We start from the raw sequence: 25,050 nt of genomic DNA, 5'->3' as shown, positions 1-25,050 counted from the left end.
TTTTTGGTTTTCCTTATAATTGTGAAATGTCTTCAAGATACATGATAAAAACTAACCAAATTTCAATGGCAAAATATGGTCTATTCTTTGACTTAGGACTAATCTTTGGCCACTTCACTACACTCATTAAATACTAACTTTGGTGAGTTGAAGGGGAAAAACAGAAAAAATACAAAGGTTTTATAGTTTTCACTGTACTGGCTAAGAATCTGAGGTAGTAAAATGAAACCGACTACACTGAACTTTGAATTAGCAATACATTTATTTATCTATTCAAGTTTTTTATGATGCCATCAGTACTCATAATTGAAGGATGGTCAATAGAAATCATAGGACGATCCTCAGGAGACCAAAATTTCTCACAGCAAAAGAATGTTCACATGAAAATCATTAATATGAAAATCAAAATATTATATCTAGAACACACTTATGAAAACAAACTAGAATTATTTCAAGATTCAGATTTCTCCTCTTTCATCATAAATTAACATTATTTGTCAAAATGGATCCCAGTGAAAGAATAATAAAACAGCATATTACAGAAAGAAGCCTCAACTTCTGGAAAGGCAGGCAGCTGAATTTTAGAACAGATATTATACTAAATTTTTTTAAGCAAGTGGATATTTATGTAAAAAGAAAATTTATATTTTCTCTACCTTTTGAGGGAAAATTGTGAGAATTGTGAACGAGCTTGGAAGCTCTACTCTCACAACTAACCTTAATTTGAATGCTACACTAAAATTTAAAACTCTCCCTGCCTCATGACCCTGCTCAAGCCCTAAGCCCAAACTTTGACAGGATTGGTGTTTATACTGTACATTATGTACCTGAGTGTTTTCTAACACGATCACATCTATGGCCCCACACACACAAAAAATTAATACCTCTCAATATGCTTCATTACTTAAATTATTTTAATTAGTGACAACTCACCAGCCCACTCCATTTTAAACATCTGTAACTTAAAAAACAGCTTTATACTTCTCTGAGAACCTTTAATGAGCCTGACTGTAAAAGGACTAACAGTAACTGTTAGCCTCTGGGAAGCTAAAAGGAAGTCTGTTCTAACCATGCAGCAAAGTTAAACCATGAAAGTTTGTCCCCAAGTTTCTGAAGTACCTACGTCTATGATATGCTAGGATATTATTCCCATAAAATTTTGAGCATATATGTTAGTTGCTATAAGGATCTAATCTTGCCATGTGCTCAGAAAGTATACATAGATTTCAGCTTAGAATGTGATGAATTTTCATTGGAAAAGTTTCTCCTACTTTTGTCAGTTTTTTCCTAAAATAAGTACATTTAGAGAGTAAAAGAACAATCAACATATAAGCATATACTGGAAATGAAACAATAAGAGTATCTTAAAATGCAAAATACTTGAAGCAAAGGTCTAAGAAAGATCTCAAACAGTGGTAAACATCTTTGGCAATTAGTGTCTTCACTTTAGCACAAGGAATAGGAGTAACCTATGACTACACAGAATATTCCCAGGCTTCCTACTAATCTTTTTTTTTTTTTTACAGAGACAGACGGACAGACAGATGGGAATGGAGAGAGATGAGAAGCATCAATCATCAGTTTTTCATTGCGACACCTTAGTTGTTCATTGATTGCTTTCTCATATGTGCTTTGACTGTGAGCCTTCAGCAGACCGAGTAACCCCTTGCTTAAGCCAGCAACCTTGGGTCCAAGCTGGTGAGCTTTTGCTCAAACCAGATGAGCCCGTGCTCAAGCTGGCGACCTCGGGGTCTCGAACCTGGGTCTTCCGCATCCCAGTCCGATGCTCTATCCACTGCGCCACCACCTGGTCAGGCCCTACTAATCTTAAACTTTCAGTTCACCTTATAAATATGTCATTCTCACCAATCTCAGAAAGTTATAGTTAGTTGTCCCTGCTTGGTACATAACAGACAATTAATGTAAGATTGTATCTGTATACTTAACCGTTGTAGCAAGCCCAGTGAAGTGCTGTATACCCATGATTGTCTGCTGTGGCTGGACTTGTGTCCACAGATGCCGCTGACTGCAAAAGGGCTCCAAGAACACCGATGTGCCCGCAGGCTGCCGACAAGTGTATAGGTGTCCGGCCCCGACTATCCCGAAATAAGCACTTAGCACCATGTTGAAGTAATGCATCTACACATTCTTCGTGGCCTGTAACTGCCTGAAAGAAAAATTGTTTGCATGTGGTTGAATATATTATGTTGCTTGCATATTACATGCCAAGTATAGCTAATTTAAAAAGTTTTAATTCCATGTTTTTAAAGTCCATATTCCCCATATCTTTTCACCAATCAAGAAAGATATTTATCATTTTTTAATAATTGAGTATTTTTATTGGAAGTGACTTAGGTAAAGCAGTAACTTTATCAAAATATAAGTAGTATAAAAAACAGAAAGAAAGGAAATCACACTTCAATAAAAATAATGACACTTCAAAAGTGAAATAGTAAGACAAAGACAAAAACGTTTAAGAAAATAGATGTGATAATGTAAAAATGTACAGTTGATGTTAACTCTACTCAAGTTTTTAGAGTTTAAAAATCCCCCCCCCCCCCAATATTACTGTTCTCTGAATTAAGTTGTGCTTTGTGGTTGTTTCAAATTAGCATTCAAAAATTAAGATACTGAAGGAAACAGAAGAGATTATTTGGTAAAAGTTTAATGAAGAAAAACAAACACGGCTTAGTTCGGTTTTAGGTGAGGAGTTGTAAGGACGGTGTGGGAGGGAGCGGGGTGCCTCTGCTTACCCCTCTGTGCAGCGCCGTCCTTCCCCACTTATCTTTGGCATCCACATTTGCGCCTTTGTTCAGCAGTGAGTAAACACAGTCCGTGTGCCCGTTGAGAACAGACAGCATCAGAGGAGTCCTGAGCAACAACAGGGGCAGGGTTGGTGTCACCACTTCAGATTGCACTCCACGAAAAACAAAGCATGCTCTCCTGCTTTCTAAATGTGCATTTTTGTGATGCAACTTTATACTTAAATTAAAAAAACTGTATTTGGTGTTACTCAGTTTACATACTATGGCAGGCTCACTAAAATAGGGGCAAAAATATAAAGATGAACAAACATCTTAAAAAATAACTTAAAAATGATTAGAACTTACTGTCCGTTTCCATCTTGAATATCTACAGCATTTTGTGGTTCTGCATTTCCTATTAGTAGTCGTAAGCATTCTGAATGACCATTTGTTGCTGTAAAGTGATAGTTAAAAATTACAGTAATTATATAGAATAAAATAAAAAATGTCCACCTCAGAGCACACTTCCTAGATATAATTTTGGGATGGTTTCATATAATTTAATAGGCAAGAAAGAAAAATATCTATAGCTATAAAGAAGGTTTCTATTGTCCTTGCTGGTAAAACTGAATATAGATTGCTCATGGCCACACCCATGCCTCATTATCTGCCATGCGAATAGAACGATTGTTTTATTGAGCTCTCTTATGGTGGCAATGTGGTCAGGGAGAGTGGACTGCCTCCAGCCAAGGGACAAAATCATGATTAGACCAAGTCAATCACAACAACTCTCTCCTTTGCCAGTGACTGGTGTCAAGGTTGAGTACTGGTGCAATTCTGACCACTGAGATGTTAAATCTAGAGGGCTTCTGGGAAATATTTTTATTCTGGAAAATAAAAGTCCTCCTTTTCTCATGATTTTTGATGTAATCCTGTAAAGCAGCAGCAGCCATCTGCGACATGAGTGCGAAGGTAAGAAGACACACATAATCTTTCAGCGTTCTGACACATCTGCTGACACCAACCTGGAGCCGACTCTCTCTCTGGATTTTATGTGAGACTCAAGTTTTAAACACTTAAGCCACCTTTCAGGTGGGTACTATAAAAGAATTACAGTTCACTTCCAGGGAAAAAAATCTGTGTCCTTTTCATGACTTATGAGCGAGATGCTCCTGTACGAGAAGATCTACAAATTTGAAAGGCATCTAAAGGCCTGGCCTGCGGTGGTGCAGTGGGTAAAGTGTCGACCTGGAACACTAAGGTCGCCAGTTGAAAACCCTGGGCTTGCCTGGTCAAGGCACATATGGGAGTTGATGCTTCCTGCTCCTCCTTCCTTCTCTCTCTGTCTCTCCTCTCTAAAATGAATAAATAACAATTTTTAAAAAAAGGCATATATAGAACACCAAGGCTTGCAATTACTGAAAAATAGGGATTCATAGTAACCTGTAGTTCTTACAGAGTACATGAATGACATTGGCCACTTCTGAGAAACTGGCTAATGTATTGGTTCAGTATTTATCTATTAAGAGTGCAAACACTCCATGAAAAGCTTTAAATTAATCTGCAAATAAACTGTATTTATAATTTTTCAAGTTGTAGAATGATATGTTTACCTGAAACCTATGTATTCTTATTGATCAATGGAATGTCATCCCATTAAATTTAATTTCTAAAAAAAAAAAACCAGACATATTCAACTCCTTATTTTTTAATTTTTTAAATTCATATTTAGGTAGGAGAGAGAGAGAGAGAAGGAGGGAGGAGCAGAAGCATCAACTCCCATATGTGCCTTGATCAGGCAAACCCAGGGTTTCGAACCAGCAACCTCAGGGTTCCAGGTTGATGCTCCATCCACTGCACCACCAGGAAGGTCAGGCAACTTCCTATTTTTTGGAATAAGACAACAGAAAATGATAGCATTCTGATCGTTTATTCTAACCAATACAGCAGTTTATATTCATACATTTATTAAGAGTTTTAATCCATTATTAAAATGTCTTTGAGCCCTGCCAGAATATCTAGTAATTTTTTATTTTTTAAAAAGATTTATTGATTTCTAGAGAGAGAAGAGGGAGAGAGAGAAAGGGTAGGATAGAGGAGTAGGAAGCATCAACTCATAATAGCTGCTTCTCATATATGCCTTGGGCAAACCCAGGGTTTCAAACTGTTGACCTCAGCATTCCAAGTCGATGCTTTATCTACTGTGCCATCAGAGGCCTGATAATTTCTGAAACACTACTCTGGTGCAACAGGTAGTTTTACCTATAGTCTTCTAAAATGCAAGTTTGCCAAAAGACTAGAAGTAAAGTCCAACATTAAAATGTGCCCTTAAGGATCACTCTATAAAAACCGACTAAGTGAAATGAACCTAGCCATATAAAGACAGCCTACTGAGGGTAAGAAAAATACTTGGTTAGGGTTTCTTTAAGTATACCAATCTTGGTCATTTAAAATAAATACTGCCTTGTAGTAATTCCTGCAGAGAGCTGTGAACCTGCATCTGCTAGTGATACACAGATGGTACCAGGTCATCACAATGACATGGTTACATGCCTTTGCACTTTCACACAACTGCAACATCATAAAATCACATCCTAGAGTAGTTCTTGCATAAAGCAGGTATTTTATAACTAAGTAAATGTTTAATGCAGTAAGCTGGTATAGCAAGTCAAAATATTCATCAATTGTTAAACAAAAACACATACCAATCTAAAATAACTTCCATCAAAAAACAAAATCTATTGCATTGTTTTGCTGATAAAGTACTTCAGAAGTTGGACTTACATAAATCCAATTTCTAAGGTAGATAATGATTTTACCATTAGAATATGGTAAAATAGAAAGTACTAGGGGGGAGAAATGGACAGAAAGACAAAGCAGAAAAGTCAAATTGCAAAAGAAAAGAGTATCAGACATAAAGTGGTAAAAATAAAATCATTCATAATATTTGACATACCTGCTGCATGTATAGGCGTTCTCTTCAAAATGTAATCTTTCACTAAGATTGAGGCTCCCTGATTAATGAGTACATCCACACATTCAACATGGCCCTTAAATGCTGCAAGATCTAAGGGCGTTCTTCCACTACTATTTCTCACATCAAGATCTAACAAAGACTGTACCAACACTTCCAGTGCTTGATGGTGACCATGATAGGCCTAGGAATAAGTAAAAATATAAATTAAAAATAAATACATATTTAGACTAACTTTCCAGATACTTTAGACCACCTAAAGAAGTGAGCAAACTTGTCACATTATTATATTTTAGATAAACCAGTTTCTGTATTGAGCATTCAGAATATTAACCCATAAATTCTTAAACAGTCATATAACAGGCTACAGTGTTAGGGAATGGGTATTCTGCAAATAAGAAAAATTCAAATGACAAGTGATCTTTTCATAAGTCTATGTCTGGTTCATGGCAAACATTCAATGGATATGTGACACCGATTCAACTAAAAGTTTTCAAACTAAGCCTATGATTTCAAAGTTCGTGTTTTTAATCATAGTTCAGTGCTCTACTTAACTCCCTGATAAAAATCTCACTATACTTAAATTATAGAGACAGCCAGCAACTGATGTTAAGCTAATACTTGAGTCTTCTGGTGTCTCAAATTAAAATGACTACCTCTACACGTAATATGCCATATCTCAAAAATAAACATTTCTTTTAGCACAAACATACTTAGCTTGAGCCCTGTCTGAATAAGTGCCACATGCCAAGCATTGTCCTAGCTCTACAACAAAGTAAGAAGACTGAAAGGCGTGTCAGATTGAAGCCCTGCTTTTTACAGTCTGATAACAGGACTTTCCAGGTAATTCATTTAAAAAACCAGCATGGCAACTGAACATTTATTATTCTCATTGGACTAGATGCTGAGCAAGGCAGAAAGCAGTAACAAGACACAGATCTGTTCTCTCTAGTTCACTCAAATTGCCACTTTGTAGCAAAGGGATTTTCATAAGTTATTTTTTGATACCATTCACACCTACAGATCAGCTGGTAGGAAAATGGTCACACATGAATTTTTTCCCTGGTAACTGAAAAACAAAATTCTACCATGCTTGAGCTAAATCTCACTTGCTCCTAAGGTTAGAAGAGGGCGCCACACTGCATCAAAGGGCAGTACATATAGTCCTTTCTTGTGGAAAACGTCAGGAAGTACCTGCAGGAAGTCAAGTTGCTCTAGGCCTTACTGATCTCTTTGATGTTTCTGACTATCTCAAAGATTAAAGTAACTGGAAATCACTGAACTCTACTGTTTTAGGATCACATCTAATCTTGATCCTCAATACCAGGTCAGTGGAATTATGCTACTAAAAGAATGAACTTTGAGAGAAACAGTATATGCAGAAGATAGTATAAAAAGAAGAGAGCCATGATGATTTGCCACAGGGGTTCTTCCCTTCGAATGTCCTGGATGAGGACTAAGACTAGGAACTTGTGTGCCTAGCATGTGTGAAGACAGGAACAAGACCAGTTTCATTACACCTCAAGTCACTGTGCTCGTACAGCATCAAGCTGTCCAGGATTAGACGAGTTTGGAAAGAAAGAGATCACTTCAACTAATTTCTGAAAACTTCCTAGAAATAGATACAAAATGCAGAAGTGGTGGTATAATCCCATTTCATTGAGCCTAATTACTAAATTACAAAATTGTTCTCATTTCAGTTTAAAACACTATTTAGCACACACGTTCATAGAAGCAGTATTCACAACAGCCATAAAGTAAAAAACTAGTATAAAAATACTATACTTTTTCAGATAATATATTTAAAACTTGGCAAAGTGCTTAGATGATTTAAAGTACTCAAGAAATGACAGGGCCATTATTTTAAGAATGATGATGATGATGATGCAGGAAGCACTGCCTAGTCTTCCGCTCTGACTTCATTTCTCGCCACCACTAGTAAAACGGCTCTTTTCTCCTTGCTGGCTTTGACCTTCTGGATGACTTACTGATAACACAAGTCCGGAGAGCAGGTGCATATTTCTAAAGACCCAAAGGGCAAGGAAGCAGAAAGCTTCAGCATGCACTCTTAGTTGTTTAGAACATGGTAGGAAGTCAAGGGAAGAAGAAAGCATAAAAGTCAACGTACATGTGTCAGTGCTAGAAAATATGCAAGGAGAATACTAAGATAAAAATAATAGTCTATGTGAAAAGAAAAATTAAACTGATCACTGAACTTGAATACCCTATAAGCATTTTACTATACTTAAAATCAGAGGTGTCTCTCAAATAGCTAGTGACAGTACCTAAGTCTCCTGATTCTCAAAGTTTCTAACCTTCTATCACTGTAACATGCTTTGTTTCAAAAATAAATTCTTTCTTCCGCACAGAAAATAGACTGTGCTCTGCCTGCAATTTCTAAGATAATTCATTCCCATCATATTTGATTTAAATAGTCATTTGCTCTCCAAACTCTCTCTTCTTAGAGAGTGACATTAAGAGGAAAAATTCAGAGGTACCCTAAGCTAAAGGGGACACAGAGCACACAGACAAATCCCATAGCATAAGCAACTGAGGACCAGTGAATACATACCTAGTTAGCATAGCAAGATCACAAATTAATCAAAAAGTCAAAGAAATACTGCAGAAATTATATAGCTCTTCTACCATGTGCTTGGCAAGTTAGAAGCCATTCCATTATGACAGTGCTTTTTAAAATTCACATCACATTCTTTTCTTAGAGTAGGCCTTGGGGGAAGCCCAAAGAACATTTAAAACAAAACAAAACATCAAAGTATATTCAAGGATTCTCTGAATAGGAAGTTCTTAAAGTTTTAATTCCACGATCATCATTACATGGACCACAACTTGTGGGTACAAGTTTGAGTCAACAGAGACATGAGATATTTTCAGTAAACCAGCTATCAAGTTGGCTGTGAAGGCAGTACTCACAGCCAAGTGCAAAGGGCTTATTGTTGCTCTATTGTCTGAATCACTCAGCATGTCTGTTCCCGAGGTTTCCATTAACTGAGAAAGAAAAGCATTTAAATGTCAGAAATGATGTTTTTAGATATATAACAGCAGTAATTCCTGCTCCCTTCCCCCTAAATTAAAATCCATTTTAGAGTATGCCTTGATGCTTGAGTAAGAATGTAAAAATCTCAGCTCATTATATCATAAAAACTAAACTGCAGGCTTATGGAACAGATCATCCTGAAACTGTGTAAGGACCACAGACTAAGAGTTTTGAGGGAGGCCTAGAAATTAAGAATTTGAGGAAAATGTTATTTAAGTATTGCCAAGTAGGAGCTCCTCCCGAACCCCCCCCCATACATGATTTCTGTTACTATCTTTGTTCTCAAGAATGTGTAAAACAGGCCACAGCTCTAGTAAGAGCAAATAAATAACTATAATAGTCTGAATAGTGGGGGGGGGGGGGTAAGCAGACTAATACTTACAACATCTAAAGGAGTTTCACTTGCAATCTGAAATAAAATTTAAAATAAAAATATTTAGTTTAGGAAGTAGTCACATGTATAAAAGATAAATGTTAACTACAGGTCTTTATTTACATAAGACTTTGTTAAATTCCATTATAAACCAGTGCTGCACTCACCTCCCAAATAAGCAATTGTATAATCTAATAGACCACAAATCTAGATACATGGATCTCAGATTTTAGTCTAAGGATACCACAGTAACCTAAGGAAATATTTTTTATTTCTGTAGCAGGGTTCTAAATGCTATTTTAAATATGTCAACCATATCTTTTTCTATCTTTTATGGCCACTCTCCTTGAATTTTATTTCCACTTGAAGGGAAGCAATGTTTAATATAATTTATAAGATAAATCTAAACAAACAAACCTTTAACTTGAAGCATCTGTTACCCAACACCTGAGACTTTTAACTTGCCCAATCAAATGGGGTGCATGGTGTATACATTCAAGAATGAGACCACAGTTGAATAAAGTTACTTGCGGAAGTCGAGTCTCCCTTATCAGGAGGGACTGCTAAAAGAATAGGCCTTTCGGAGTTCCCTAAGTACTGCAGGAAGCTTCCTGCAATAGGGACATTTATTTCTGACTTAAGACATAGATACATTTCTTAGAAACATCTGGAAAACACTATTTAAAGGGGCATGGGAAGTGTTACACAGATATCAGGTAATATAAGGGAAGAAAATAAGTAGCCTGTCCAGATGTAATTTTATCCTTTATTTTTGAAAGGGAAAAGACAACGACAGGTATCTTACTGAAGTTTGAATTTGTTTACAGGTCCATTTATTCTCATTTTCATTAAATTACTAGAACATAAACTCACATCCGTCCTTCCACAAGAACTCTGGAATCTTACCAGCTGAAGACACAGATGGTGACCATAAGCAGCTGAGTAATGTACTGCATTGTATCCTTGCTTGTCCCGGATCCCTGGATTTGCATCATTTCTTAGTAAGTATTCCAGGCACCTATTGTAGAAATAACAGTCACAATTCTAAATCCTGAGTTTTAATGAGTGATAAGAATAGAGACAAAATAAAAATGGATGTTTTTCTAACATCTGAGTGATGTAAAAGCATAAATACATCTATACTATGTAAATTGTCATTTGAATGACATTGACTGTAAATATCATAAAAATACAAATAAAATGTTCCTAAGAGAATCTTCTTCATTTAAAGCGAACCCCTCCAAAACCTGTCAGAAAGTGCAATACACCTAAGGGCCGTATTGATTTTTCAGGAGCCATCATATAGTATGTGTATAAAAATATGTGCACATAACGACTGTTCTTTTTAAAGCCAATCCTTATTTTTTAAATGCCAAAATGCTTAAAATCCTTTAGATCTCTTAGAAATTATTTGCGGATATATATTTATTACAATAGCCTTAGTGGTAGTAAGTGTTCATTCTTTTAAGTGGTATTTTGATATTTATGTACAGCTAAAATTATATTTATTTATTTATTTATTTATTTTTCTGAAGCTGGAAACGGGGAGAGACAGTCAGATAGACTCCCGCATGCGCCCGACCGGGATCCACCCGGCACGCCCACCAGGGGGGATGCTCTGCCCACCAGGGGACGATGCTCTGCCCCTCCGGGGGGTCGCTCTGCTGCGACCAGAGCCACTCTAGCGCCTGGGGCAGAGGCCGCAGAGCCATCCCCAGCGCCCGGGCCATCTTTGCTCCAATGGAGCCTTGGCTGCGGGAGGGGAAGAGAGAGACAGAGAGGAAGGAGGGGGGGGGGTGGAGAAGCAAATGGGCGCTTCTCCTATGTGCCCTGGCGGGGAATCGAACCCGGGGCCTCCGCACGCCAGGCCGACGCTCTACCGCTGAGCCAACCGGCCAGGGCCCAGCTAAAATTATTGACAAACAACATGGTAAATTGGGTACCACAATGATTAAAAAATCCAAATCTGGCCTGACCTGTGGTGGTACAGTGGCTAAAGCATCAACCTGGAACACTGAGGTTGCCAGTTCAAAACCCTGGGCTTGCCTGGTCAAGGCACATACGGGAGTTGATGCTTCCTGCTCCGCCCTCACCCTTTTCTCTCCCCCCCTCTCTAAAATGAATATATAAAATAAAAAAAAATCCAATTGGACTTTTCTTTTTAAAATTTAGTGAGAAGACGGTTGGCTCAGCGGTAGAGTGTCGGCCTGGCGTGCGGGGGACCCGGGTTTGATTCCTGGCGAGGGCACATAGGAGAAGCGCCCATTTGCTTCTCCACCCCCCCCCCTCCTTCCTCTCTGTCTCTCTCTTCCCCTCTCGCAGCCAAGGCTCCATTGGAGCAAAGATGGCCCGGGCGCTGGGGATGGCTCCTTGGCCTCTGCCCCAGGCACTAGAGTGGCTCTGGTCGCGGCAGAGCATCGCCCCCTGGTGGGCAGAGCGTCACCCCTGGTGGGCGTGCTGGGTGGATCCAGGTCGGGCGCATGCGGGAGTCTCTGTCTGACTGTCTCTCCTCGTTTCCAGCTTCAGAAAAATTAAAAAAAAAAAAAAATTTAGTGAGAAGAGAGGAGGCAGAGACAGACTTCTGCATGAGCCCAAACCAGGATCCACTTGCAAGCCCACTAGGGGGCGATGCTCTGCCCATCTGGAGCCCTTGGTCCATTGCAACTGAAGCCCTTTTTTAGTGCCTGAGGCGGAGGCCATGGAGCCATCCTCAGTGCCCGGGACCAACTTGTTCTAATCGAGCCATGCCTGCAGGAGGGTAGGAGGAGAGAGAGAGAGAGAGAGAGAGAGAGAGAGAGAGAGAGAGAGAAGCACGAGGGGTGGAACAGGAGACGGGCGCTTGTCCTGTGTGCCCTGACCAGGAATGAAACCTGGGACATCCACACTCCAGGCCGACACTCTACCACTGAGCCAACCCACCAGGGCTCAAATCTGACTTCTAAAGCAACAAGACTTGTGTTTTCTGGTGTTCACAGACCAAAGCTCTGAGGCACCTCAGGAAATGTTTCAGGCAGATTGCAAGCTCTGTATATAATCTTCACAGGTGCCTAACTCAGAAGTCATGCTCCCTGGGGTGGAGAAAAGATCTGCAGGACTAGAGGACAGCCTCACTGCTGTACAGGCACAGACATTTCACTCGAGGCATATCTTCTGATTTTTACTCAAGTTCCCTAGCTATGAGTGATAAAACAGGAATGGTTCACCTTACTGATACCTGAACACAAGACAGTCTACTGGAGGAAAGAACTATTTTAAGATAACTTGCTGATACATGAGTACTATATATATAAAAAAAAGATTTATTTAAGGAAAGCAAAACAAGTAGGTAAGTTCATGTTTACTTTCTAAAGTAAAAGGGTATGTCTCAAAGCATTATTTACAATGACTAGTTCAGGGTTTACAAGCACTAAATGGTTTGAAATGATTTAACTGTTATACATGTGGTAGTTTCTATCAAATCACATTATTTCTCTAATTTTTTTTACGTCCACATTACTCAGATGATTGGTCTGTAAGGAAACAGAGACTGAGTTGATTTATAGGGATAAAATTCCTTCTGCTGGCATGGCTTTTAGATTCCACTAAGTAATTTCATAACTACATTGTGAAATAAGCATTATCTGCAACAAATGAAAAAACTGCTAATACTCAGAAAAATAAAAAAGTTGCTCCAAATCTTTTATCTAGAATATGGTGAAGCAAGGATCAGACCTCAAGCCTTCTCTTCATTAGTGTTCTTTCCACACTACCAAATGCTTTCGCACAAAGGTTAATGACTCAGAGTGATACTTTAACCAGGGTGCTTATAAAATACTGAACCATAAAACGACTTGATCTTGAAAATCTGGACGTCATTTTTAATTTGAAAATGAGGTGGAGGGAAGAGAATCTATTCTGACTTATCTTACTGATTGTAAGTTAGCACATGCTCATTCTATAACACTCAAAAGATTAAGAAATGAAGACTTTCTACAATCTCTCTCCTTTCCCCTAAAATAAATTATGTATGCAAAATCTGGAGGAATATTTATGATTATATAGCTAAGTAATAAACTATACTTACTGTTAAAATTTATCTTCATTTAATTTGTTAGACAAATTAAGTATTCCCATCCCAATTAAACACATAATTTAAATCAGAGTACATTTCAAATCATTTAAGTATGTCCTATTCTTCCTCTACCACCCATGAACTTCTAATACTTTGAGATCCAGTACAAGTTCAAACTAATTCTAACCATGTGTCCCATGGGTAAGGACCACTCAACCAAAGGCCGGGGATGTGACATTGTCACCAGAGGCCCTCCTTCTCCTCACTCTCCCCCATTACGGTGTACAATAAGGTCAGTTCTCATCAAAAAACAAAACCAAACAAAAAAGTCAAAGTTTAAAAAATTAATCTTACAGGAAGATTATAAAGTGACAGGTACTATTTATTATAAGCAATTCAGATAGTCTATACCTCATAGAGCCATGAGTTAGATCAGATTATTACCCCACTTCACAGATGAAACGGACACAAGGAGGTTAGGTAGCTTGCCCAAGGCCCCACAAGTGGCAGAAGCTATATCAAATCTACTGTCATCTTATGCAACTAGATAAAATCAGTTTAACAAGGCTGCTGAATATAAAGTCCTTATATAAAAATAGAATGTATTTCTCTTTATCACAACAAATGGAAATCTAAAGATATTTTGGTAATAAAAATATCAAATATTTAAGGAACAAATCAAAGGATTATAAAACTTCTGAACAAAAACTATATAACTTCATTTATATAAAGTTCAAAACAGACAATAAACCATGCTATTTAGAAGTCAAATATCTCATTTTTGTGAAAAATGCCAACTATTACCATAAAAGTAGATTTCAGTGAAACATAAACACATTTCTAAGCAATTACATGAATATAGAAAAGACTACAGGAAGGTATATACCAATTCTTTAACTTTGATTAGACTGTGAGGGACATATTCTAAAATATAACCAGCTTTCCCTCAGGATGCTGACAGGAAGTTCGTACACAATCATTAAAAAAACAAACCAACAAACACACATTACTCAATAATAGCAACTTGAAGTCATGGGAATTTGTTTCTTCTCTTAGAAAATGTTTCCCTCTTACTTTGACAAATAATGAGTTATGTCAGATTATCTTATTATCCAACCTATTCTTGAGAATTAAATCCTTGGAACTTAGAAAAATAAATCAATGCTTTAATGCTACTATTTAAGTTTCTAAAACAATCACTTATTGAAAGGATGGCTCTGGTATCCTAAAATGATTACTGAGGCTTATAGTTTCCAGAAGCTTCCCTGGGCACAAATCACTGAGTCAATGAACGATGGCATTAGACAGGACTTTTGAGATACAGATACTTTCAAGATAAGAAACAGAGGCTCTAAGGAACAGTGCTAGATGGTTTTATACATAGCATCTCATTTAGTTTTCCTCACAATTCTAAGAAGTAGGTTTCATTCTAATTTTACATGTAAAGAAGTTTTTTGCTTGTTCAGGCTCAAAAACATGTAATATGGAGACCTCAAGATTTAAACTGAGGCTTTTGGATCCCAAAGCTCATGTTCTTTCTAGTACATCAGACTGCCTCCTGTTGATACTAAGAATTAAATGTTTAAATCAGCGGTTCTCAGCCCTGGCCGGTTGGCTCAGCGGTAGAGCGTCGGCCTGGCGTGCGGGGGACCTGGGTTCGATTCCCCGCCAGGGCACATAGAAGCGCCCATTTGCTTCTCCACCCCCCTCTCCTCCTTCCTCTCTGTCTCTCTCTTCCCCTCCCGCAGCCAAGGCTCCATTGGAGCAAAGATGGCCTGGGTGCTGGGGATGGCTCCTTGGCCCTTGCCCCAGGCGCTAGAGTGGCTCTGGTCGGCAGAGCGACCCCCCGGAGGGGCAGAGCATCGCCCCCTGGTGGGCAGAGCGTCACCCCTGGTGGGCGTGCCGGGTGGATCCCGGTCGGGCGCATGCGGGAGTCTGTCTGACTGTCTCTCCCCGTTTCCAGCTTCAGAAAAATACAAAAAAAAAAATCAAAAGAAAAAATCAGCGGTTCTCAACCTGTGGGTCGCGACCCCGGCGGGGGTTGAACGACCAAAACACAGGGGTCGCCTAATATGTATTTTCCGATGGCTTTAGGCGACCCCTGTGTTTTGGTCGTTCAACCCCCGCCGGGGTCGCGACCCACAGGTTGAGAACCGCTGGTTTAAATAATAACTATCACTAGCCTATTGCTCAAAACAGTTTATATTAGGTGTGAAAACTATTTAATTCACTGTAGTACTAGTACACTTCTACAAAAAAATAAACTGGCTTAAAATAATAATAATCTCAAAACAGTATGAGTTGAACATTGTTACTTTGTTTTTGTATAAGAATTTGGGTTTATGGCAATTGTCTAAGTACAGAAGGACTATAAGGTAACCTGTGTTGGTGACCTCTCAGTGAAATTTATGTATAATAGATGCTGAGCGATATACCCAATACAACCAGTCTGTGCAACTGTGGTAAAGAGCTATCTATCATTGGTGATAACAGTCACTTAGGTATAACCTATTTTAAAACAATCTAGAAATCAAATCCTGAATTTATAAAATTTATAAGGATCATTTACTTAACTCAAGTTTACCAAAATATATTCTAATTTATAAAGTCTTTATCACAGATTTTCTTAAATATACTTCAAATAATTTAACTTCTCCCCCAAATATATCTATATCTGACTATTCTGGTATACATAAAATTGTATAGTAATATATTCCACTAACAGAAAATACATTTTACTAGTGCCTTCAACATTAGAATTTTAGCAAATAATCCAACATAATGAAGTATTATAGAAACAGCTTTAAAATTAGTTATAGAGTTTTAACAAATTGACATTAGTGGATAATACCATCAAATAATGCTTTTTATTTTGAGGGCAATAGTAAATATTAAAAACGAGAGAGGGTTCTATGTTAAAGGCAATTTCCCTGAGGTGTAAAATCTTTCCCCAGAAACCATTATTTGTTTTCCCGAAGGGTGTTTTCACTCTTCACTGACTCGGACACCTGGGGAATGCCACAAACATGGGAGATCTCTCCTCTGTTTCCAGTGAGTTTATTTTCTTTCAAGGTGACAACATAAAGGGGCGGTCAAAAGTAGGCTGAAAGTTGTGAGTACATGAAACACAGAGTCTATTAGTAAGACACTATAAAATGGGTCTAACTTTAGCTGAATATTAATTACAGAATAATTTATTTATATGTATATATCTCATTGTTCTCATTCAGTTATTTCTGGCTATCGTTACTTACTCCATTATCCAATTTACTTATTTAAACAATATTTAATACCAGCTATGTGCCAGGTTCTGCCAGTTCAACAACTCCTCTTTTGGATACAAACTTAGAAGAATGCCTTGCAAATATGAACTCTCTCCCTCTGAAGGACAGTGATATTCTGATCTCTGCCCAATATTCTGATAGCATTGTCCATTATCTCTTCTCATTCTCTTTCCCTACACTATACTCAAGGTTGAGTACTTTGAGACATCCGATGGAAAACACATGGAGGTGATAGTAAGATGCGCTTTTGGCAGGGAGGACAATAAGAGACTTTTATTTTTTTTCCTATCAATTCAGTCAACAGGAAGGTTATTGAATAGAAATAGGTAAAAAATAACTATGATTACAGAATAATTATTAAACCAATTTATTTCCCACATAAGAGACTTAGAGAAAGATAATCAACAACAAAAAAGAAACATTACTTTGCAATAAAAATAGCCATCCATATGGAAGACACCGGTGTCCAGGAACACAGAAACGATAACCCTTCACTCTCACCACATGCTACTTACTTGCCATCTGTGTCTGATGTAGCTGCATAGTGCAGGGGTGTGCATCCTCTTTCATCAAGGTCATTCACACTGGCTCCTGATCCCACAAGAGCAAACAGGCACTGGTAATTGCAGTTGGCAGCAGCATAGTGCAGTGGAGATCTTTTGCGCCCAATATAAGAAAAATAGAAATCAAGGACAGAGGAGTAAACAAGAGCACCATGGATGGACTCTCCCTACTTCACTCAGTTACAAATACTATAAAGTGAGCCTGAGACTGTTTTTTTGTCATAAACTAAGTCTTTTGGAGGGCTGGCCAGAAAGCTAAGGAGGGGAAAAGTTAGGCAGCAGAAAACCTCTATGAATAGGAACTTAGAAACGCAATGAAATGATTTCATGGTCTCTAGACAGTACCAATTCCAGTCTTTTGAGTGAATGACCCCCTTCCTGTTCCATTTAGAAATTTGGCAACTTTCATTTTAACAAAGCTTCCTCTATACTAACAAATAGCTACTAATTATTGTTCACCGAGAGTCAATTCTATTTGATCCTAAATTGTTTATTCCGATTGTTGTTGAATAATTCAATAAAACATTACATAAATTGATGAAACAATGCTTCACAGTAAAGGGGTAGCAACTTCTGTTCTTGTTTCAGAAGAGGAATAAAAGGTAAAAGAAAATACAGGGATATTAAAAAGAATGCTCAGTTACATCCACTATCTGGTAGAGCTGCAAAGAAATACCAGATCTTCGAAGCAGAAATTGCATAATTTTGAAGATTGTTCATTATTCAAAAGAGTTAGAGCACTGTTTTAATTTCTAAAGACTGAATATTCATAGCCTATTTCTTTCCAGTTACTGAAAGGAAACAGAATGTTACTAAATTTAGGAGTCCCTGCCTTTGGCTTACAAAACTATAATTCCATGACTTTTCATTAAAAAAAGAAGAAGAAAAAGCATATAGAAAAGTAAAATTTAGTCCACTCTTCATAGTATAATTTTTTCTAAAACACCAAATGAAACAACAGTAAAATATTATTTACTTTCTTTGGGTAATGGTACAGTATAGTAATAGTATTATTAAAAAAATGCAATTAACCCTGAATTACTTTTGAGCTTCTATACTCAGAATGGGCTTCAGATGCTCTATTTGTAGTATAGAATGCTTCAAGTGTTACAAATCAACTAATAGAAGATGGATTAAAGTATAACATAAAAGCTAATTCACTATAAAAATTTTGCATTCCAAAGCCAAACAAAGTGATTTTTGACTTTGCAGGTCATTAGCTCTTTCCATTAGCAGGTTTATGAGAACAATCTGATCCTCAAAGTAATTAGAAGATCAGATGGTAGTTTTTTTTTCTTATATGAATTTCTGAGTCCCTACCATATATAATTCTACTACTTCTGCACTGGCCTAATCACATTTCCTTCTTACATACCACCCTTTTGGTCACATACTCTTTGATACAATTTTCAGACTCCTGACATATAATTTTGCTCATATTGACATCTCTATTTTTCAAACTAATTCAAACTGCCTTCAATCCTTATTTATGTGGTTCTAACACACTGTGGGGCAACTCCTACTCTAAGTAACATAGTTGATGATGGCTTTCAGCACTGCTGTGACAAATGCTAGTACTAATGAGGCCTGGTTTGAACACTGAGTATGAGGCCTGGCTGAGTGACTATAGAGGGACTCAGTCATTTCACAGGTGCTTTCTCACAGATCACCCTCAGGGAGTGTATGTGGATATGCTGGCATGCATATATGTGTATGTGGGGAGTTACAGGAAAGGAGAAAGAAAAATTGCACAGAACTCATTTCTTCCTGCCTTCTAGGGCTCTGTCACCAAACACAGGCAGTACACTTTCTAACAAAGGAATGACTTGTGGGAAAAGAGAGTTGTACCACTGAGTTCTTGAAGGTACCATGGATATTTTACATTTCCAAGGCCACGTATGGGAGGGGAAGGTGAAGGAGGAGGAGGAAGGATAGATATAAGAGGTACAGAAGTGCTTATAATATCAAGTTGTGGCTGACAGCATGGGGCTGTGGCAGAGCTCAGGTGGGAGAAGATCACAGGAAGGAAGGAATATTTAGAAGTTAATGACTTACTTGGGCCTCTTAATGAATCAGATCACAATGCAAAAGCTGCTGAATTGTTAATTCTTAGGTTAAAAGGGCAAGGAAGTCATTAAGTAAATAACACTAAATAGGCTCTATTGAAGAACTGTATCATACCTTACCTCCCAAATTTGTCCTTTTTGTTGAAGTCTGCACCAGTGTTCAGCAGAAGGTTTAGGCACTCCAAATTCCTATTCGGGAAAAAAATGGAAGATATAAACAGGCTATCATCATTTTCCCCATAAAATTATGATTTAAAACCCCAAACACCTTCTGAAAGAGTATTAGTACTACTTAGAATTCTCCCAATGTTTCAGTGCTTTCACTGGGGGAAATATATTTTTCATTTACCCCAAAATAATTTTATTTTATGAAAAGCAATACTTCCTTTTGTAGGTTTGTTCTGTCTCTCCCATTCACAACTTATGACTTAGGTGGACAAAGATTAAAACAAGTGATTTCTATCTACCACTCTGGACCGTCTTCTCCCAAACCACTCCTCTGTGTTTTCTATTTTGTGGTAGTCTGGAACTAATAAAGAGAAAACCCGCCATAACCAGCTAGTAAATACTTTGTTAACATACCCTCCAGCTGCAGCTGCATGGAGACAAGTCCTACCGAAATCATCTGGGGTATCTATATCAAATCCTATAGGAATGAATACATTTTATATTATACACTACTATAGATAAGTTACTTTATATTATAGTATGTCAAAAAATGAAAAGAGTCACACCCTCCAATCTCAAACAAAACTATGAATTATTTTGTTTTGAAAGTAGTTTATTGAAAATACATTACAGACAGGTAAAAAAACAACAAAACTATAGACACCTGAAACTAACATAAAATTGTATGTCAACTGTAATTGAAAAATAATTTTTACATAAAAATATAAAAGAAAAAACCGATAGGATACTATGGCATATAATTCAGCCATAAAGTATTGATAATGTTACAACATAGATGAGCCTGGGGAATATTTCGCTAAGTGAGAAAAATCTGTCACAGAAACCCACGTCTTGGGTGATTCCATCTCTGTGAACTGTCTAGAACAGCAAAATTTATAAAGACAGAACGTATAGTAGATTAGTAGCTGCTTAAGACTATAGGAGGGAGGAAATGGGGAATTACTGCTAAAGGCATTTTCTTTCAGGGGGAAATAAAAATGTTCTAAAACCAAATGCAGTGATGGTTACACACTTCAGAGAATATACTAAAAATCAATGAATTGGTAAACTTTAAATGGGTGACTTGTATGATATGTGAATTATGTCTTAATAAAGTTTTTTCAAAAAAAATCATAGGTGCTTTGCTACCTATGAATTATTATTAACACTGAGAAGAGATTTTAGAATTTTCTTTCATGGATAATTGGGTATATGTACACTTGTGGACACATACATGCTTTAAAAACTCGAAACACAACTCAAGAATTATCATTTAAGAATAACTCTGAAGCGTCGGTCTTACAATGTTAGTTTTAACTGAAACTTCCCCATAAATCTTCCAATAATCACGAGTATTAATACACAAAATCTGTTCAACTTTAACACTAAGAAATAAAATATGTAAGATCAGTTAAATCTTATTTAATAATTCTATACATTTAATAAGGACCACAGCTGTGTAGTAATATTTATAGAAAGCTATTGATTCTGTTTTGTTTCAAACTGACTATAAGATAGTAATTAGATGCCATAAATCATTTCACAAACCTAGAAGAAGTTGTAGGATGGCTGTCAGCTCTTAAAAGAAGCACACAAAAGAAGATATTTTGTTTCTAGACAAAGGGGACAATCCCAGAAGACCACCATTCAATGAACAGAAGCTGCTCCACAAATACTCCACATCCCATTCCCCACTAACAGAGAGAAAGAATCACTGGAAAAATAAAACCTTTCCCAGAAATGAAGAGAAAATTAATCTTCAAATTAAAAGGCCCAACACTTTCTTTGTGTATGGTCAAAATGCTTAAATGTGTATATTAATATTTAGTATGCAAATTTCAAGGTTGAAAACTAAAAAACAGTAAGTATAAGTGATATTTAAGATGCTTTTTAGGGAGATGTTGAGGGGAATACGGGAATACGGGATGCATTTGGGGCAACACTAGAATCTATGTAAACACAATAAATTAAAATCAATAATAGCCTGACCAGGCGGTGGCACAATGGATAGAGTGTCGGACTGAGATGTGGAGGACCCAGGTCCGAGACGCCGAGGTTGCCAGCTTGAGAGCGGGCTCATCTGATTTGAGCAAAAGCTCACCAGCTTGGACCCAAGGTCGCTGGCTCGAGCAAGGGGTTACTTGGTCTGCTGAAGGCCCGTGGTCAAGGCACATATGAGAAAGCAATCAATGAACAACTAAGGTGTTGCAACATGCAATGAAAAACTAATGGTTGATGCTTCTCATCTCTCCGTTCCTGTCTGTCTGTCCCTGTCTATCCCTCTCTCTGACTCTATGTCTCTGTGGGACATAAAAATGAGACTCAGGCCCTGGCCGGTTGGCTCAGCGGTAGAGCGTCGGCCTAGCGTGCGGAGGACCCGGGTTCGATTCCCGGCCAGGGCACATAGGAGAAGCGCCCATTTGCTTCTCCACCCCTCCGCCGCGCCTTCCTCTCTGTCTCTCTCTTCCCCTCCCGCAGCCAAGGCTCCATTGGAGCAAAGATGGCCCGGGCGCTGGGGATAGCTCTGTGGCCTCTGCCCCAGGCGCTAGAGTGGCTCTGGTCGCAACATGGCAACACCCAGGAGGGTCGCAACATGGCGATGCCCAGGATGGGCAGAGCGTCGCCCCCTGGTGGGCGTGCCGGGTGGATCCCGGTCGGGCGCATGCGGGAGTCTGTCTGACTGTCTCTCCCTGTTTCCAGCTTCAGAAAAATGCAAAAAAAAAAAAAAAAAAAAAAAAGAGACTCAGAGACATGGACAAGAGGGTGGGGGTTATGGGGTGGGGGGGAGGAGAGGGAGGGGCACAAAGAAAACCAGTTAGAAGGTGATGGAAGACAATTGGACTTTGGGTGATGGGAATGCAGCATAATCAAATGTCAAAATAACCTAGAGATGTTTTCTCTGAACATATGTACCCTGATTTATCAATGTCACCTCATTAAAATTAATTTTTAAAAAATCAATAATAAAAAAAGATGCTTTTTCATTGAAGTAAATATGCTGAAGAACTTTAAAAAATTTTTATTGAATTTATTGGGGTGATATTGGTTAATAAAATTATATAGGTTTTAGGTGGAACCCAATATTTTCTAAGAGGGGTTAATAAATGATTTATACTTGAATATATCTATGTAATCTGGGAAGAACAGAATAAAGAAACTGTATGAAAATAGGGGGTGGGGAAACAGAAGAGTCAGTTTGAAAAGGTTCTACTTACCAGAGGATAGAAGCTTCCTGCAGCAATCGGAAAACCCACTTAAGGCTGCCAGATGGAGGGGGAACATTCCATGTATGCCACGCCTGAGAAAAAAAGGACAATATCCTCATTACCATATTAAGAAAAATACAATAATTTAAATAAATACCAAGAAACTACATAAAGTGAAAAGATGGATGAATCAAAACCTTAATACTCTGAAGAGCAATTTGACAAAAGTTTGAAGGTGGCCATAACTAGTTATCCAGCAATTTTCCTCAGTTGTTTTTCATGTGCAGCAAGCACTATGCCAGGGGTCCCCAAACTACAGCCCGCGGGCTACATGCGGCCCCCTGAGGCCATTTATCCGGCCCCTGCCACACTTCCGGAAGGGGCACCTCTTTCATTGGTGGTTAATGAGAGGAGCACAGGATGCATCCTGGAGTACTGTATGTGGTGGCGCTGCAAAGCGCAGCGTCGCTCACGTACAGTACTACTTCCGGTGACGCAGGACGCATGCGTCACGGCTCTGGAAGCGCATCATATCACTTGTTATGGCTAGCAGTGACAAATATGGAACTGGACATTGACCATCTCATTAGCCAAAAGCAGGCCCATAGTTCCCATTGAAATACTGGTCAGTTTGTTGATTTAAATTTACTTGTTCTTTATTTTAAATATTGTATTTGTTCCCGTTTTGTTTTTTTACTTAAAAATAAGATATGTGCAGTGTGCATAGGGATTTGTTCATAGTTTTTTTTATAGTCCGGCCCTCCAATGGTCTGAGGGACAGAGAACTGGCCCCTGTGTAAAAAGTTTGGGGACCCCTGCACTATGCCATTACGAACTTTGTTGGGGCGGGCGGCGGTGGCGAGAGGTGGTTGTCCTGTGCTGGGTTCAGCCCTGCCCATGTGCTCTACCTACACTAGATGTCAGTGACATCCTTCTACCGAAATTATGACAATCAAAAATGTCTCTGCACATTTGCCTAGAGTACAAAATCCATTCTTTCTGCCTCACCATTGAGATCATTACAAGGCAGTTCACTGCAATCATTTTTTTTTTTTTTTTTGTATTTTTCTGAAGCTGGAAACGGGGAGAGACAGTCAGACAGACTCCCGCATGCACCCGACCGGGATCCACCCGGCACGCCCACCAGGGGCGACGCTCTGCCCACCAGGGGGCGATGCTCTGCCCCTCCGGGGCATCGCTCTGCCGCGACCAGAGCCACTCTAGCGCCTGGGGCAGAGGCCAAGGAGCCATCCCCAGCACCCGGGCCATCTTTGCTCCAATGGAACCTTGGCTGCGGGAGGGGAAGAGAGAGACAGAGAGGAAGGGGGGGGGGTGGAGAAGCAAATGGGCGCTTCTCCTGTGTGCCCTGGCCGGGAATCGAACCCGGGTCCCCCGCACGCCAGGCCGACGCTCTACTGCTGAGCCAACCGGCCAGGGCCCACTGCAATCATTTTTGTAACAGAAAAAAATTGATAGCAACTTATGTTTGTAAATAAGGTGAGCAAATTGTGAAATTTTTATATAACACAGCAAGAGATATAAAAAAGTCCAAATTTATATCTGGCTAAATCAACTTCACATACAAAAAAAGTATACAGATGCTTATCATTTATAGAAAGTTTAAAATACACTGATTAATGTAACAGAATTATAAAAACATGCACAGAAATGCTAAACATCAATTTAAGTGTTTGTGTCTGCAGAGCATCCAGGAGAATCCATCTTTCAAACAAAACCTTACAGTGAAATTTTTAACATATAAAACAGATAAAAGTGAGCTGTTCTGACCAAAGTAGGGGACAAGGATCCTTTGTAGCAGCTACCACGAAATCCCTAAACTCTGCGGCAGAAAGGAGGAAAGCACTACCTAGAGATAGTATTACTCGGATGAAAAGTATTCAGTATATAAACTTTTTTGGGTCTTTTATTTACTTTTAGATTACAAATAAACAGGACACAAAAATTAAAATCTCTAAGCAAAACTGCATAATATAGAAAGAACTGGGGTTAAAAAAATATAAAAGTACTCTATGCTGGCTGGTTACCAAATGAAATTGTACATCATAAACACAAAATAGAGAAAGAAAACTCCAGCAATGAGTATAACATTGAAGACAAAACCCAAATTTCCACTGGAAATATTTAGGAAACTGCAATTCACTTTCTTCTGTTTCCCTGTCACAGCTATGGACACCTTGGTAAGTACTTACTTTGCAGTGTCAGCACCACTTGTAATAAGAGTGTTGATTAGCAGCTCATGGCCGTACCTTGCTGCTATGTGCAAGGGAGTGTTTCCATTCTTATCCTCACAGTCAATTACAGCTCCTGCAATCAAGGACATTTTATCAGACACTAGACTACAAAGATCAAGACAAATCCATTACACGAAAAGCAAGATAAAGCGCTGTTCAAAGCACAACTAATGGATATAGCAATTTAACTAGATTTCATTCATACTTAGTACATACTGGTCCAGGCTCTGGACTTACAGATTTCATAATTAAGGGTTCTGGGGTCCATTAAGTTGGAAAACCACTGTATTAAACACGTTCTTTAGAACAAGACT

At 38.5% G+C, this 25,050-nt stretch overlaps 1 protein-coding gene across 9 annotated transcripts in view; it reads right to left on the bottom strand.

Annotated features, from left to right (window-relative positions):
• Positions 1-25,050, bottom strand: part of ANKRD28 (ankyrin repeat domain 28) — a 179,095-nt gene that overhangs the window by 14,438 nt on the left and 139,607 nt on the right. For 8 of the 9 annotated variants that reach the window (XM_066244376.1, XM_066244375.1, XM_066244379.1 and 5 more), the window contains 12 exons: positions 24,695-24,809; positions 22,494-22,576; positions 19,693-19,756; positions 19,231-19,299; positions 16,997-17,137; positions 10,053-10,164; positions 9,156-9,182; positions 8,650-8,724; positions 5,701-5,902; positions 3,111-3,198; positions 2,754-2,871; positions 1,948-2,167 (listed from right to left, as the gene is read on the bottom strand). In XM_066244376.1, the coding sequence (XP_066100473.1) occupies positions 1,948-2,167; positions 2,754-2,871; positions 3,111-3,198; positions 5,701-5,902; positions 8,650-8,724; positions 9,156-9,182; positions 10,053-10,164; positions 16,997-17,137; positions 19,231-19,299; positions 19,693-19,756; positions 22,494-22,576; positions 24,695-24,809 (1,314 nt within the window). Of the gene's footprint in view, positions 1-1,947; positions 2,168-2,753; positions 2,872-3,110; positions 3,199-5,700; positions 5,903-8,649; positions 8,725-9,155; positions 9,183-10,052; positions 10,165-16,996; positions 17,138-19,230; positions 19,300-19,692; positions 19,757-22,493; positions 22,577-24,690; positions 24,810-25,050 lie in introns of those variants that run through there. The other variant, XM_066244383.1, reaches the window with a different exon arrangement.

Source organism: Saccopteryx bilineata, chromosome 10 (genome assembly GCF_036850765.1).
Source record: "Saccopteryx bilineata isolate mSacBil1 chromosome 10, mSacBil1_pri_phased_curated, whole genome shotgun sequence".
In the NCBI taxonomy this organism is placed as follows: Eukaryota; Metazoa; Chordata; class Mammalia; order Chiroptera; family Emballonuridae; genus Saccopteryx; species Saccopteryx bilineata.
This window is presented reverse-complemented; position numbering and strand designations above follow the sequence as displayed.